General features: G+C 39.1%; 1 protein-coding gene across 1 annotated transcript in view; it reads right to left on the minus strand.

The window, feature by feature from the left end:
- fbxw8 (F-box and WD repeat domain containing 8) overlaps nucleotides 1-17,265 on the minus strand; it is a 144,335-nt gene that overhangs the window by 89,455 nt on the left and 37,615 nt on the right. Inside the window, exon 5 of the mRNA XM_073065469.1 lies at nucleotides 8,030-8,187. Coding sequence (XP_072921570.1) covers nucleotides 8,030-8,187 — 158 coding nt within the window. The remainder of the gene's footprint in view (nucleotides 1-8,029; nucleotides 8,188-17,265) is intronic.

Genomic DNA, 17,265 nt, shown 5'->3' on the forward strand with positions numbered 1-17,265 from the left:
AGCATTTGGTAAACTGCAGTTTTATAATTTGTTATATGGACCATTGGTCATTTCCACAACTTTGTCATCAATATATTTTTAAATATTAATATTCTGTATATGAATAAACTTAACCAATGAAGATGTTGTGAGATGTTGTACTCTCACAAGATCTGGTCCAATATACGGTAGATCACTTAGAAACCCAAAGCAACAGTGCAAAAGCCAAACTGAAACTAAACATGTTTGGCGTTAGCCATGTATGCTTAACATATCAAAAGACATCCCAACCCATTATTCAAACTGGCAGTGATCAATATGGTTGACATTACCATTGCTTTAGTTCTAAGAGAAGGCTATTTACCAAAAGGTCCCAGTTTGCAGTCTAACATAGGCATAAAATTTACTCTGTAGAAATTCTATTGCACCTATTATGTTACAGAGAAACATCTGCACAGCAAAAAACTGTAGTAGTCTAGGGAACTAACCCATAATTACATGTTTAAAGAACTAAGCATTGGCCATAACTGACATTTGGTCAGTATTACCCACCAAGAGTGATACTTTTGAAGTTACCAAAATGTGTCATCTGTCTTATTTAAAGTTCCAGCTTAGCTTAGCACCTGGCACAGTCACATCTTGGATTTCAGATAGGAAAAAAACCCACCAAAAATAAAGCAGTTCTAATGTTGATATTTTTAAGTCATTTTAGGACCTCAGAAAAAAAATTGAAAAATGATTTATTAGAATCATAATGGAAGCATCAGGAGCACAGAAGAGGAAAACAGAGGTCCATGAGCCAATTCTCATCAGGGAATCAGAGATGGACAGGGTCAGCAACTTTAAATTCCATGGTGTTATCATTTCAGAGGACCTATTCTGGGACCAGCAGTCAAGTGCAATTTTGAAGAAAGCATGGCAGTGCTTCTATTTCCTTCAGAGTTTGCAAAGATTCAGTATGAGATTTAAAACTTTGAAAAACTTCTATAGATGTGTGGTGGAGAGTATATTGACTGGCTACATCATCGGCTGGTATGGAAACACTAATGCCCTTGAATGGAAAATCCCACAAGAAGTAGTGGATACATCCCAGTCCATCATGGGTAAAGCCCTCTCCACCACTGAGTATATCTACATGGGATGCTGTCACAGGAAAGCAGCAACTATCATCAGGGAACCACATCACCCAAGTCATGCTCTCTTCTCGCTGCTGCCATCAGAAAGGTGGTACAGGAGTCTCAGGACTCACACCACCAGGTTCCGGAACAGTTATTACCCCTCAATCATCAGGCTCTTGAACCAAAGTAGATAACTTCACTACCCCATCACTGAACTGTTCCCACAACTCACTTTCAAGGACTCTTCATCTCATGTTCTCGATATTTATTGCTTATTTACTTATTATTTCTTTCTTTTTGTATTTGCAGCTTGTCGTCTTTTGCATACTGATTGTATGATCAGTTGGTGCAGTCTTTTATTGATTCTATTATAGTTATTCTAGACACTAGAATACTACAACACAGTACAGGCCCTTCAGACCTCAATGTTGTGCCATCCATATATTCCTTAAAAAAAAGTACTAAACCTACACTACCCCGTAACCCTCTATTTTTCTATCATCCATGTGCCTGTCCAAGAGGCTCTTAAATACCCCTAATGTTTTAGCCTCCACCACCATCCCTGGCAAGTCATTCCAGGCACCCATAATCCTCTATGTAAAAAACTTACCCCTGATGTCTCCCCTAAACTTCCCTCCCTTAACTTTGTACATATGCCTTCTGGTGTCTGCTATTGGTGCCCTGGGAAACAGGAACGGGCTATCCACCCCATCAATGCCTCTCATAATCCTGTAGACCTCTATCAAGTCGCCTCTCATTCTTCTACGCTCCAAAGAGAAAAGTGCCAGCTCTGCTAACCTTGCCTCATAAGACTTGTTTTCCAATCCAGGCAGCATCCTGGTGAATCTCCTCTGCACCCTCTCCACAGCTTCCACATCCTTCCTATAATGAGGTGACCAGAATTGAACACAATACTCTAATGACGGTCTCACCAGAGATTTGTAGAGTTGCAACATGACCTCTCTACTCCTGAACTCACTGCTCCTATTAATGAAGCCTAACATCCCATAGACCTTCTTAACTATCCTATCAACCTGTGCAGCGACCTTGAGGAATGTATGGATTTGAACCCCAAGGTCCCTCTGTTCATCCACACTCCTAAGTAACCAACCATTAACCCTGTACTCAGCCTTCTGGTTTGTCCTTCCAAAATGCATCACCTCACACTTATCTGGATTGAACTCCATCTGCCACTTTTCTGCCCAACTCTGCATTCTGTCTATATCCTCTTGTAACCTTCGACAACCTACAGCTCCATCCACAACTCCTCCAATCTTCGTGTCATTTGCAAACTTACTCACCCATTCTTCCTGAGAGAAGGAGGATGAGAGGAGACATGAGAGAGATGTACAAGATATTAAGAGGAATCGACAGAGTGGACAGCCAGCGCCTCTTCCCCAGGGCACCACTGTTCAGTACAAGAGGACATGGCTTTAAGGTAAGGGGAGGGAAGTTCAAGGGGGATATTAGAGGAAGGTTTTTCACTCAGAGAGTGGTTGGTGTGTGGAATGCACTGCCTGAGTCAGTGGTGGAGGCAGATACACTAGTGAAGTTTAAGAGACTACTAGACAGGTATATGGAGGAATTTAAGGTAGGGGGTTATACGGCAGGCAGGGTTTGAGGGTCGGCACAACATTGTGGGTCGAAGGGCCTGTAATGTGCTGTACTATTCTATGTTCTTCCGCCTCTTCATCCAGGTCATTTATAAAAATCACAAAGAGCAGGGGTCCCAGGACAGATCTTTGCGGCACTCCACTAGTCACCGACCTCCAGGCAGAATACTTTCCTTCCACTACCACCCTCTGCTTTTTTCCTGTAAACCAATTTTTATCCAAACAGCCATCCAAACATCCCATGCCTCATGACTTTCTGGATGAGTCTTTTGTGGGGGACCTTGTCAAACGCCTTGCTAAAATCCATGTAGGCCACATCTACCGCCTTACCCTCATCAATTTATTTTGTTACCCCTTCAAAAAACTCAATTAGGCTTGTGAGGCACGACCTTCCCTTCACAAAGCCATGTTGACTATCCTTGAGTAGACTGTACTTCTCCAAATGCTCATAGATCCTATACTTAAGAATCCTTTCCAACAGTTTGCAGACCATTGACGTAAGACTCACCGGTCTATAGTTCCCAGGATTCTCCCTATCACCTTTTTTAAACAAGGGAACTACATTTGCCATTCTCCAATCCTGCAGCCAAAGAGGATTCAAAGATCATAGCTACTGCTCCAGCGATCTCTTCTCTCACTTCCCACCTTGGGTATATCACGACTGGCCCTGGGGATTTATCAATCTTGATGTTTTTAAGATCATCCAACACTTCTTGTTCCTTAATCTCCACACTGTCCAGCACACAGCCCGTTCTATTTCGACCTCACCCTGAAGAAGATCCTTTTCACTTGTGAATACTGAAGCAAAGTATTCATTTAGGACCTCCCCAACCTCCTCCGCCTCCAGGCACATGTTGCCTTCCTTATCCTTTAGCAGCCCCACCTTCATTCTTGTCATCCTTCTGTCCTTCACATACACATAGAACGTCTTGGGGTTCTCCTTAATCCTACATGCCCCTTTTGAGCTCTCCTAAATCCTTTCTTAAGCTCCTTTCTGGCTACCCTATATTTCTCATGATCCCCTCCTGCTTCTTATATCTAACATGTGCTTCCTTCTTCCTCTTGACGAGTTGCCTCATGTGCTTCGACAGTCACAGTTCCCTTTTCCTACCATTTTTTCCTTGTCTCAGTGGGACAAACCTATCCTGAACCCAGCACAAGTGGTCCTTAAGCTTCCTCCACATTACTTCTGTGCTTTCACCCTTGAACATCTGTTGAGCATGTCCACAAGAAAAGCAATCTGTACAGTACTATGCAAAAGTCATAGGCACATATATTTAGCTGGGGTGCCCAAGACTTCTGCACAGCATTGTATTTGTCAACATAGAGTGGAGTACCATGGGAGGGATGTGGGACAGGTGGCAGAGCAGTGCCTGGGATGGGGGAGAAGACATGGGTGCAGACGCACCCAGCCCTGAGACATCGGGCAAGGTCATATGATTCCAAAGAATTGATTTATTGATCATTACGGAATGTCTCTCTGGTGCTTCCTACTCCCTCTCCTCATCCCAAACATGATTCCTCTCTCTCTCCTCCCTTCCCAGTCTCAGTCCACAATAGAGATTCAGAAACAGGTTTAATCACTCACACATGTCATTAATTGCTTTTTGCAGCAGCAGTACAGTTCAATTCATAAAATTACAACATTACTGTGCAAAAGTCTTAGGCATCCTATCTATATATGTGCCTAAGACTTTTACACAGTACTGTATGTACTTTGATAATAAACTTACTTTGAATTTTGAATGTATCAGGAAAGACTGAACTATCTCAAAACAAAAGAATAAAATATGACCTAATGGAGGTTTATAAGGGAAGAGGTATAGATGATGCTTGTTTGGTAAGCCAGACAATAATAAGGTTTTATTAAACATAGGATTACTATTCATAAATCCCATAGGGAGTTCAGAAGCAACATGCTCATTTAGATGGTGGTTAAATTAGGACTTACTGCCACAGGGACTCATTGATATGGTTAAAAGAAATCTAAATATAGACACAGGGGAGGAAGGATAGGTTAATACAGTGAAGAGTGGTGGCATAGGGCTTTTGTAGAACTATGGCGTGGATTTACCAGTTTGACTGATCTGTTTCTGCACTTTAAAGACCATGTAATACCACACTAAACATGAGTAAAAATGTCAAGATTAATTAATTGGTCACATAGTGCTTTGGATTGCACTTAAGTACAACTGTGCATGCAAAAACATTATTTCTTTCTTAATAAAAAGATTGTAGTTGTGTTAAACAAGAGAGCAATTGAAAAACTATTTACCATCCTAATTTACACAGATGATTATAAGGGAATGGGATTGTGGTGAAATATCATGAATATCTATGTCAAGAACTATGCATACCAGTTTCAGCTATGTTTATAAACCGAGAAATGTAAAAAGTAGGTTGTCAAAAAGATCAAGCTTCTTACAAACCTTTGAATACAGTGTATGAACATTATTTGACAACTTTCCTATATATCTGAACACATTTTAGAAATAATACTTGAATATACAAAAGTAATTTCATAATTGATAAGTAAACACAAAAATATTAAGATTGTAAATATAACAACTTTCACACTTCCAGGTCTTGTCATAGAATTGAAGGTTCAGTTTCAATCGTCAATCCTCCTAACTATTCCTCAAGTTATTTTGGAATGAAAGGAATGAAAGGGCTATCGTATGAGGAACTTCTGGCAGCTCTTGAGCTGTTGAATCCGGTGCGGCCTCCTCTACATCGGCGAGACCCGATGCAGATTGGGGAACCGCTTTGTCAAGCACCTATGCTCCGTCCGCCACAACAGACAGGATCTCCCGGTTGCCATTCACTTCAACTCTCCTTCAGATTCCCATTCGGATATGTCCATACACGGCCTCCTCTACTGCCATGATGAGGCCAAACTTCGGTTGGAGGAACAACATCTCATATACCGTCTGGGTAGTCTCCAGCCCCTTGGTATGAACATCGAATTCTCCAACTTCCGGTAATTCCCTCCCTCTCCCTTCCCCCATCCCGCCTTCACTCTGTCTCCTCTTCTAGCTGCCTATCACCCCTCATGACTCTGCCTTCTTCTACTACCCATAGTGCTTTCCCCTTAGATTCCTTCTTCACCTCTCCTGCCTATCCTCTCCCTGCTTCCCCTCCTCCAGCCTTTGACCTTTCCTCTGATTGGTTTTCCACTCTCCCCCCCCACCTTCTTTATAGGGCCCCTGCCCCCTCCTTCTTTAGTCCTGACGAAGGATCTCAACCCGAAACGTTGATTGCTCGTCTCAACAGATGCTGCCCGATCTGTTGAGTTCATCCAGCTTTTTTGTACGTCTTGATTTGACCACAGCATCTGCAGTGTACTTCGTGTTTAGCTCTTGAGCTGTATTCCCTGGAGTTCAGTAGGCCGAGGGGGGGATCTCATAGAAACATTTGGAATGTTAAAAGGCCTAAACCGATTAGAAATGGCCAAGTTATTTCCCGTGGTAGGGGATTCAAGGACAAGAGGGCATGACTTCAGGACTGAAAGATGTCCTTTTAGAACTAAGATGTGGAGAATTACTTTAGTCAGAGGGTGGTAAATCTGTGGAATTTGTTGCCATGAGCAGCTGTGGAGGCCAAGTCATTGGGTGTATTTAAGGCAGAGATGGATAGGTTCTTGATTAGCCAGGGCATCAAAGGGTATGGGGTGAAAGCAGGGGAGTGGGGATGACTGGAAGAATTGGGTCAGCCGATCATTGAATGGCAGAGCAGACTCAATGGGCCAAATGGCCTGCTTCTGTGCCTATATCTTATGGTCATGACACAACCTTCAATAATTTTAATAACTATTTTGATTATTTATTACAATATTGGATGTTCAAAGACTATATAAAATACAAGGGACATTTCTGTATCAAAGCAATTACTTATATTCACGGCAAAAAATTATCCTGCTGTTGCAACCTTTTTGTCAATGATGCATTATTTTTGCATTTGGTACTATGCTACCAGAAGTGCTGGCAATCCTATGGGACCACACTCAAGTAATCAGAATCTCAAGATGGTTGCATCTTAAAAGGACACCATTCAGCTCACTGAATCTGTATATTCTTAGTGCAAAGTTAACCAGGCAATGTTGGCAAGCTGTTAAATTACTATGCATCACAACAGTCAACTCTAGAAAATTCTGTTTGGGGTTTTAACAATAATGAACAAAACCTTTACATCTTGCTATACTGCGAAACAGTGAAGCAACAAAGTATGTCACTGCTTTAAGCAGAATTTAAAGTAGAGTCTCGGAGAAGCTCTGAAATCTTACAAACTAATACACCTTTTCAGGTGGTTCCATATCTTTAATAAGAAATTATTGAACTTAATTATCTAAAGAAGTGGTCCAGTGGAAGACAAGCACAGGCTTTGCTCATACTCTTTCTTTTCCATGTTATGTAGCATCTTATTTACCAGATATCAGTAAAATTCTTATAATCTGCTACTATTCTGAAATCCTAATGGTTCAGTATCTGACTCAACATTTAATGCTTGCCTCACTCACTGACAGCCGAGATCCTGTGCTCCCTTTCCAGTCACAAGGGCCTATGCGACTGTGCACCTTCCACGGACTAGTGTCCCGCCTCCCAAGCTTTCTTTCCACTGACTGGTTCCATTTCCCACCTTCACCTTCCACTCACTGGGGCCCTGAATCCTGTACTCCTGATTGACTTGTTGGAGGCTAATTCACAGCAACAACTATAAATTCACTTGGGCCCCAGTTTCTGTGCTCTCTTTAGAGCATCTCTTACACTCCGTAACATCTTAAAAACAAAGTCTATTAAAAAAGGGGTGAAATAATGGCCAATAGACGGGAAAATCTAACAATCAGATACCAAAGTCCAACTCCTACTGTGTTATCTGCTGAATTGCATTTAACTTTCTGCATTCAAAATATAAAGTTATATAAATATAAATCAGATTGTGTTATACATGGCAATATAATAGTTAAACTGTACCAGGAAACAATATATTGTCATCTATTTCGCTTGGTCAATTTGCTGTTCACGTTTGTATTTTGAGGTGCACTGACTTGATCGATTTTGAAAGGCATTAAGGAGTAGGTTTACAACCATGACTAAGAGCAAAAATGCTTTCTTCCCTTAGTACAATACTGGAACTGAAATACTGGCATTTCACTTTTAGGATGACATAATAGAAACTTTAATGGTAATGGGTTTGTGCTGCCCATTAATGCATTTAGATTACTGGCCAGAAGTGTTCCTTTCTAAACCTTACAGTGAATGTCTGCAGCAGCTGCCACTGTTAATTGTTGAACAGCCCTGTTGTGGTGTTTTTGGTACTCACCACCCTTGTAAGCCGCCACTGCTATGGTGCTATTTATCCTCACAAAGGAGACGTGTGGCTGTGGTCCAAGTTCTGCAGAGCTGCGTGACGTTCCCAGATACAAGGCACTGCTGTCCCAGGTGCTTATATCCCACATTCTCACGTCTCCTGATGTGTATCTGAAAGAACCAGTTCAATTATCTGCTTGTTTATTCACAATGCTGGCTACCTAGTGAAGAGACTAATTAGAAATAATATAAGCAGCGATGTTTTTGACTCAAAAGCTCCGAATGTGGTCACGAATTTAAACTACAGAAGACAGCAATCCTCTCAATAAAAAGTAAATGTATCGAGTTGTATGGTTTTGATAAATAACAGACAGCAGTCCCCTCAGCTATCTTCTGAATGACCTACAGTCTCTTTTATATAAAGCTGCCTGGATATGAGGTCATTTAAAATGACAATTTTTATAGAAATCTCAACGACTGCAAGCTGGCCTGAAGTTCTCTGTTTTGCTCACTGACACTAATTTTATGCATATTAAATGAGTGATAAAATGTACATTGGTGGTGAACGAAGGAAATTATAACCTTTGCCACAAAGGTTATACAAAGGGAAAAGGATAATTCATGAACAAATTATTTTTAGGCATTTATAACAATAGGTTGGTTACTTAGCTTAATACTCTATTACAGCGATTAAATACACATTACAAGGTAACCAATTAGTGAACTGATTTTGAGTATAAATGTAGCACTTAAATAAAAGAATTAGAAGCAGCATTATGTAATAAGTTACCAATGATCTTAAAATCAAATACATTTTCCAACTTATACTTCATGATTTAGATGAATGAGCCCGTGTAAGGATTCTTTAATGTGTCTGGTTAACAGTAAGCTACTGCTCAAGAGTCCATGAAAACTCTGCAGGTAAGCAAAATGACCTCAAAATCAGGCAACTGTAACCCTTTACACATGAAGATACTCCAATTGATGATTTTTGTTTTAAAAAAACACACACACACATACAGACACAAAGTACGGAATGGCTGATTTTACCATTTAAGGACTTGTTTTGAAGGATAGGGAATGAAGCTAAATTTGAAATAGGACTCCAAAGCCAAGAACTAATCTACGATCTAAATTTCCACCTAGAAATCCTGAATTCTTACATTAGTGATAATGTGTTGTTACTGACCCAATTTGTGGTATCATGGGCTTTATCGATAGTAACCACTGCCATAATTTTCTCCTGCTTTGGTTTGGCAGAAGTTGCTAAATGGCATGTGGGTAATGGGCATCCTGCCTTGTTGCAGAGAACACTATTGTACTTGTTGGCTACACACTTCTCTGCTAATGTATCTTTTCCCCATTGTCTCATGAGCACAAATGCCTTTTATTTTACTACCCAGTTTTGTTTTCCCTGTTCATGGTCTTTAATTGTGACTTTAAAGTAATCTTTTAAAATAAAACGCTATCACTTCAGCATTAACAAGCATACTTATTTCACTTTAATTGTTAATACCACTAGTACATTGGGTGAATCAATGAGAATAAAGGCTGTATCTATTAAGAAGCTGAAGTGCAAAATATAAGTGCTGCAGTTGATTAGAATGTAACTTTTAACCAAAGTTCAAAACAAAATTGCAAATACTTGAAATTTAAAGCCAAACACAAAATGTTGGAAATATTCTGCAAGTCAGACTACATCTGTAGAAAAAGAAATAGTGATTTTCTCAGGATAGAGACCTGGCCTTCTAATTTGTCATAAATGAATATCCTGCCAGTTCATTGTTGCAACTGGTTCTTTACCGTGGTTTCCTCTATGATGGGGAAACCAAATGCAGGTCGAGTGATCGCTTTGTGAACAATCTTATTTGTCCACATTACCTACCATTTAAATTCCTCATTCCACTTTTGACCTGTCTGTGACCTCCTGTACTGACACGGTGAAGCCCGATGCAAGCTTGAGGGACGGTACTGTACTTTATTTTCCACCTGGGCACATTGCAGCTTTCTGGACTCAATACTGAATTCTAAAACATCAAGCAACTTGATTTCCTGGTCTAGCTCAGTCATCCATCTGTAATAACAAGCTTGTTTTAATCTCTATTATTGTGTTTTCTTGTTTCTCTTTCTTTGGGAGAGGAAGATGTACCTAACCTGGCCTGCACCTTCTGTGGGCTCTTTTCCAAATACAAAAAGACAGTAAGCAAATTGAAAACAGTAAGAGTGGAGGAAACGGGAGAAAGAGTTCCAACTGCTTTAAAACATGCAGAAGTAATAAATATAAGGAATATGCCACTGATATATCAACTGAATACTTAAATACTAGGATGGAGATAGGAGATAATTTGCAAGACCTGCAGAGTTGTGAAGAAGGGTCTACCATTACTTTATTATAACATAACAAAGGATAAAGAGGAAAGGATTCACTGAAATCTATTACAGGATGGACTTTCCCGATCAGTGTATTTACACCAATGAGTGAAAAAGTAGGTTTTGTCATATGGAATTGATAGAACAGTGTTAATACGATCAGACTAAAGTAATTAAATATGTAGTGCACAAAGAGAATCAAAATTTACTAAGGTAATGTTCGTTATATAAGTATTTCAAAAAGGTGACAATTGGGTAAAGCAACAGACAAGATTAAGAATTGCTACATTACATAAAGTGACCCATGTCTATGCTGTAAACATCTGTAATTCTCAGCAAGAAGTTCTCCATTTTGGCATAATTCTGGACGTGATCAGTCACCAAGTTTCAGTGTTAAAAAATATGGGATAAATAGCACAAGACCCTATTAAAAGGGCATCCAAACCAACATTGATAGAATGGACACAGATCAATATTGATCTTATTGAACAGAGCTGCTCAAGAGGCTGAACAACTTTCCCAAATCTTAAACTCTACTTTAAGTAAAGACAACATTTTGTTACATTGGAACTGGTTGAGCAAAAAGTGGTGTAGCACACATGCAGATTTGGGGAACTAATCAATTTACAATTAAGAAACAAATCAAATTAAGGCCAAAAAAAAGACACTGATGAGCTTCAAAATAAAGGAACTGCAACAGGCTAGAAGCAAAAAGGAAAGAAATAACTACATATATTAGACAAAACAATCATTTCAAGAATTATTGGTGATGTTACTGCACTCGTATTATGCAAACAAGAGACCCAAACAATGTTGTCCCTAGTGTTACACATGCTGGCCAGCAGAGATGTTTGATCATTTCAACATTAGTGAATAGCAATGAGAACATAGCCTCTGTGAATATCAGAAACTATTAATTCCTAAAAATAACGAGATGACAGACATTGCGACACAACCTGGTGGCAGGAAGTTGACTCAACCACTGAAGTCAGCTTCATGGTTCCTAAGTAATGGCACAACAGCTGCTTCATGAAATATCACAGCACCAACAACTGTATGTAAAAATATGACACTGGAGGCAAAATTAATTCTGACAGCTATTAACTGCCATCTCCAAGAAAATTAAAACATGAATGGTCACTTTAATAAACTACATTACAATGATAATTGTATCAACACAGCATATTGTTTTCTGATGTATTTCTACTTAGGCTTGCTGAACTTCAGTATAAAATAAATATTGATTGCAAAAATAATATTTTTCTTCAAGATTTTATAGTGAGAAAGTGTTTTCACTGGCTTTTTTAAAATCAATAATTGTCTTGTTGATTAATTGCATTTTAGCACAACAGAGATACTCAGTAAACAGTTTCTTCAGATGTTGGAAACCTTGAGCAACATACACAAAATGCTGGAGGACTTTTTGGGCCAAGACCCTTCTTTAGAAGAGAAATACTCAGTAGCATGTTCAATGCAATTATTTGTCCACAGTGTTACTATCTTTAAAACTGTTGAAATACAAGATCACTTATAGAAATACAAGTTATTGTTGCTATCTAATTCCATATTCTGTACAAACATTGTGCAGCACCTTGTGGATTCTAGCATCATTACAACACTTAATTTAGTGTCATTTACGGCATGACATCATATAGATCTTTCAGACAAGTGGGAAAACAAACATACTGTTAACGTCAAGTCATAAACCATGTTGGGATATATTCAGTAAAAATAATTTTGAAACCACAACCAAGTTTTGAAATGGGTCACGAGAACCGATGCCCAACTTTCAGTACAACAGAAAATATAAAATACATTTTATTTCAGAAGAAAACAAGCCTAGGCACCTTTTCTTTCTTGCAATGGATAATCATTACATAATCCCATTTTAGTATGTTAAAATTCTATTTGTCCACCTCAGGGGTTCCTCAGTTAACGGTAGGGGTCCATGACATAAAAAAGGTTGGGAACCCCGTGACTATCTCCTCTAACCTATTTCTACCCTGAAATTGTTAAATTCTGGTATAATTTTCATTATATTTTCAGAGGATTATGCAAAGAAATTACACAATACCATTGTGTTTAATTCTATGCTTGATGAACTCATGCCGTCAATGTTGCACAAGAATAAATTCAGAAAAACCTTTTGCACTTCATCAATATGAATATGACATTTTCCATAGGCACCTTTATTTGAATTCCTATCGTTATTTCTACTTCCTAGTTAAAAAAATCAACAAGCGGATTATCATCTGAATGAAGAGGGACTGAAAGTGAGTGATGTAGAAGGATTTAGGCTTTCTAGTACACTAAAAGCTAACAGGCAAGTTCAACAAGTAGTTAAAGCATGAGCTTTGGCTTTCACTACAAAGGAGTGGAATTCAAAAATAGGGGTGATGTAGAGGGTGATGGCGAGGTCTCAGCTGGAACCCGCATACAGTTTTGGCTGTCTCGGGAAAGCAGCCAACATAATCAAGCATCTCTTCCACCTCAGTCTTTCTTCTCCGATCTGTCGGGCAGAAGATACTAAATCTTGAAAGCACGTAACAACAGACACAAGGACAGCTTCTATCATACCATTTCATTTTATTGAAAGTGTCTCTCATGCGCTACAAAGGAATTCTTCATCTTCAAATCACCTCATCATGGCCTGGCATTCGCTTTGTTTCTCTGCATTGCACTTTCTCTGTGTCTATAACATTATATTGTGCATTGTTTTTCTTTTTACTCTCTGAATGTACTCACATATGACATAATCTGACTGGAAAGTATGCAAGCAAAAGGTTTTTTTTTCTCTGTAACTTGTACAAGTGATTGGTAACATTGGATATAGTATTTTGAAGCCCATTAGATGCTAAGAGAGCTCAACAGGATAGATACAGGAATAACGACTAATATAACAAGATAAGGTGTCCGTCATTTACAACTGAAATACATAGAACATACTTTTTGCAGAATGTGGCAAATCTTTAGAATTTTTTTCCCCAGCAGGTGATGGAAGTTGGATCAATAGAAGTATTTGAAAGGGACGTGGATACATTTTCTAATGAATTGAGAAATAGAGGGATGTAAAGAAATGGTACCAAAGAGGACCTGAGGTCAGAATAGATCAGCCATGATTGTACGAAACTGTGGTACAGGCACAACAGGCCTGATTTTCTTGTATTCCAGTGTTCTCTTTCTTTTTCTCTCCCTAAGACCATAAGAAGACATAGGAGCAGAATTAGGCCATTTGACTCACTGAGTCTGCTCTACCATTCCACCATGGCTGATTTATAATCCATATCAACCCAATTCTCCTGCCCATTCCCCAAAACCTTTGACACTCTGACTAACTGAGGACCTATCAATCTCCACTTTAAATATACCCAATCACTTGCCTCCTCAGCTGTCTGTAGCAATGAATTCTAGAGTTTCACCACCTTCTGGGTAAAAAAAAAATCCTTCATTTCTTTTCTAAATGGACACTGCTCTATTCAGAGGCTGTACCCTTTGGTCTAAGACTCCTACACTATAGAAAACATTCTCTCCACATTCACTCCATCTAAGCCCTTCAATATTCAAAAGGTTTCAATAAGATGTTCCCTCATTCTCTGATCTCTGGCAAGTACAGGCCCAGGGCCATCAAATGCTCCACATATGTTAACCCTTTCATTCCTGGAATGATTTTCATGAACCTCTTTGGGACCCTCTCCAATGCCAGCACATCTTTTTTTAGATAAGCGGCCCAAAATCGCCACAATATGCCAAGTGCATTCCAACCAATTGCTTATAAAGTTTCAGTATCACATCCTTGCTTTTAATTCTAGTTTTCTCAAAATGCATGCTAACGTTGCATTTGCCTTCCTTACCACCAACTCAACCTGCAGGCTAACCTTTGTGGAATTCTGCATGAGGACTCCCAAGTTCTTTTGCACATCTGATTTTTCAATTTTCACCCCATTTAGAAAATAGTCAATGCCTTTATTCCTTCTGCCAAAGTGCATGACTATACACTTCTCTGCACTATATTTTTGTCAATTCTTTGCCCATTCTCCCAATCTAAGTCCTTCTGCAGATCCTCTGCTTCCTCAACAATACCTGCCCCTCTACACATCCTCATATCATCTGCAAACTTAGCCACAAAGCCATCAACTCTGTCATCCAAATCATTGATATATAACGGGAAAAAAATCAATTCCAACACTGAACCCTGCAGAATACCACTATTCACCAGAAGCCAACCAGAAAAACTCTTTATTCGCACTGTCTCCTGCCAGTCAGGCAATCTTCTATTCATGCTAGTATCTTTCCTGTAATACCATGGGGTCTTATTTTGTTAAGCAGCCTCATGTGTTTTCTCTCTCTTTCTTTCTTTCATTTCTCACCAACAACCACATTTATTGCAGCCCATATCAATTTTTAGATACATCCCATCCCATGGATTGTTATTCAATAGAACACAAAATTATACAAGAGCATCATACTTTTGGGAATGATAATACTTAGCTGTAAATGGGCCCATCAAACTGCAAAATGCCAGTACAGCCACATGCTGACTAGGGGTGGAATGATATTCAATCCCCCAGACACTTACACCAACCTGTTTTGTCCAAGCATGTTTCCTGTACCCACCTTCTCCTCTCCCCATATGCACTTGATGTTGCAGCTGTTGAAATCCCCAATTTTTAAAAATAAAATCAGTCACTTCCATATTTCTAATATCTGTTACCTTGCAAAACTGAAGTGGTGTGGGGGGTGGAGGGGTTCACTGACTTAAACGAGATATAATCCTCAGGCTAAACTACATAAAATACTACAGAAATACCAGAGATTGAAGATGCTGGGATCTGGAGAAAAAAGTCCCTTTGCCTCCATAATCCTACTTGACCCACTGAGTTCCTTCAGCAGCTTATTTTTTGCTAATATGTTAAACGTGGATTATATTAAGAACTCCATGATATGTTAAACAAGTTGAAAATTTCCCTGACATTATCATTCTTTGTCCCATTACATGGATATCTGGTATTGGACTTGTTAGTTGCCTGTATGCAGCATGGACCTTAAAGGATGAGGTTTCACGATAGGGGCTGGGCAGAGGATGTCTGGTCAGGAGTCTAGACTGGGGTAATGATCAGATGTTGGGTCAGCGATGGTGACTGTAGACAAGGGAGGCAATTGGAAGTCACATGATGAGGATGTTGGTGGTTCTTTTTCCACAAGAAGTTGAACCTTCAAGTAAGTAGAAGGAATTTTCTAATCTTGGAGTCATTTCAAGATTAATGCTAACAACATATAGTTGATCTTGGAAAACCACTGACTGCCCAAGTTGCTCCTGGAAAATGTGATTCAATTTTGTATGCAATCTGATCAGCGCAAGACTGAAATATGGCTGGAACACCAAAAAGAATTCCAAACAGTGGTAGATATAACAAAAGGAAGTTACCGCTGCCATTCTGTCATGTAAAAAATCATACTAGATCCTGTTGCACCAAAAGATACAGTGTAACTGGCTCCAATATCTCGGTGTGCGGATCACAAATGATTTTTTTTTTACAAATATGAGGCAGCTTTTACGATGAAACCAACTATCACTGATGTATTCCATGTTGTGGAGAGAACAAGAATTTGCAGTGGATAGCTACAAATGATATTTATGAAGTACTTTTTAAATGGTTTCAAATTTCAACAAGTTGGAGATGAAGCAAAAGAAAATCTGGATTGCACAACATTGATTGAGAATGAGGTAACCACAGTCACAGTCTCAAATGGCAAGGATCAAGGGTTGACCAAGTATACAGCCACTTCTACCACTTGATAAATTTTTAATGATATACACAAGACAGTCTGAGCAGATGCTGGATTAAATTGGCTTATGTCAGACTGTAAACATGAGGCTCTATTGTCATGAGAAAAAGTCACAAGACTGTATTGCCATGCAGTTCATATTTCATCAAATCAATAAATGAAATTCTGCTCTGTTCTTCTTGGTTGCACTCAGTAAATTAGCAGGGGTAAGAAAAGAGGAAATTCTCAAGGGAGTGGAAAGACCTGTAGGTTGCACTACTGAAATTTTCTAATTTAAGCCAAATTAAATAAGAGACAGATAAAATTGAATCAAATGTTGACAGATTTTATAGAATTATCATTAAACTAGATTTAGCCCCATTAATGTGGCAGCTTTTAAAAGCATTTACAGCGCATGCTTGCAATGAAACTGTCAGGTAAGTAAAACCATATACAGTGATGCACCACTATTATGACAGGTACAGCACATCTAGTAGACCTAATAACTGTTTATCAGAATTGCTAAATAAAGAAATCATCAAGCTCTAATCATTTTTCAAAATGTTATTTCAAGATATGCGTGGGGTGGAGTGAGAGGTCAATAAATGTCATGTTTAAATTTCCCTCCCAATTTTCATCTGTCCAGCTTCAAGAATACTTGATGCTGACCACTTGACAGCAATAGCAGGGCATTCATTATGTGTAAGCCAGGATTATGAATACCAAAAGTAGAAATGCTATAATTAGATATTTGCACAGAATATCTGCAGCAGTTAATGACCAAATGACCCCTCGTGAATTGTCCTCACTAGATAGAAGCATTAAAGCCAATCATACTCACCAAACTGCTGCTCACTTGAGATCAACATAGGCCAGGGATTAGCACAGGGCACTATTATCCTTACTGAGCACCTGTTTTTTTTGCTCACAGAATGACTTTGCAGAAAAAGACAATTAACAAATTTTCCCATTACCCCAAAAATTGACAATAAGATAGGCACAAGTTATCCAAGTGTGCTATAGTGAATGAAGAATGGTATAATATTTTGGTGAGCAATTCAGCAGAGCAGTTTTGAGAAACTAGGATCAGGAGGAGCAGCTAGTTGGCCCCGA

The sequence above is a fragment of the Hemitrygon akajei genome, chromosome 14 (genome assembly GCF_048418815.1).
Source record: "Hemitrygon akajei chromosome 14, sHemAka1.3, whole genome shotgun sequence".
Lineage (NCBI taxonomy): Eukaryota > Metazoa > Chordata > Chondrichthyes > Myliobatiformes > Dasyatidae > Hemitrygon > Hemitrygon akajei.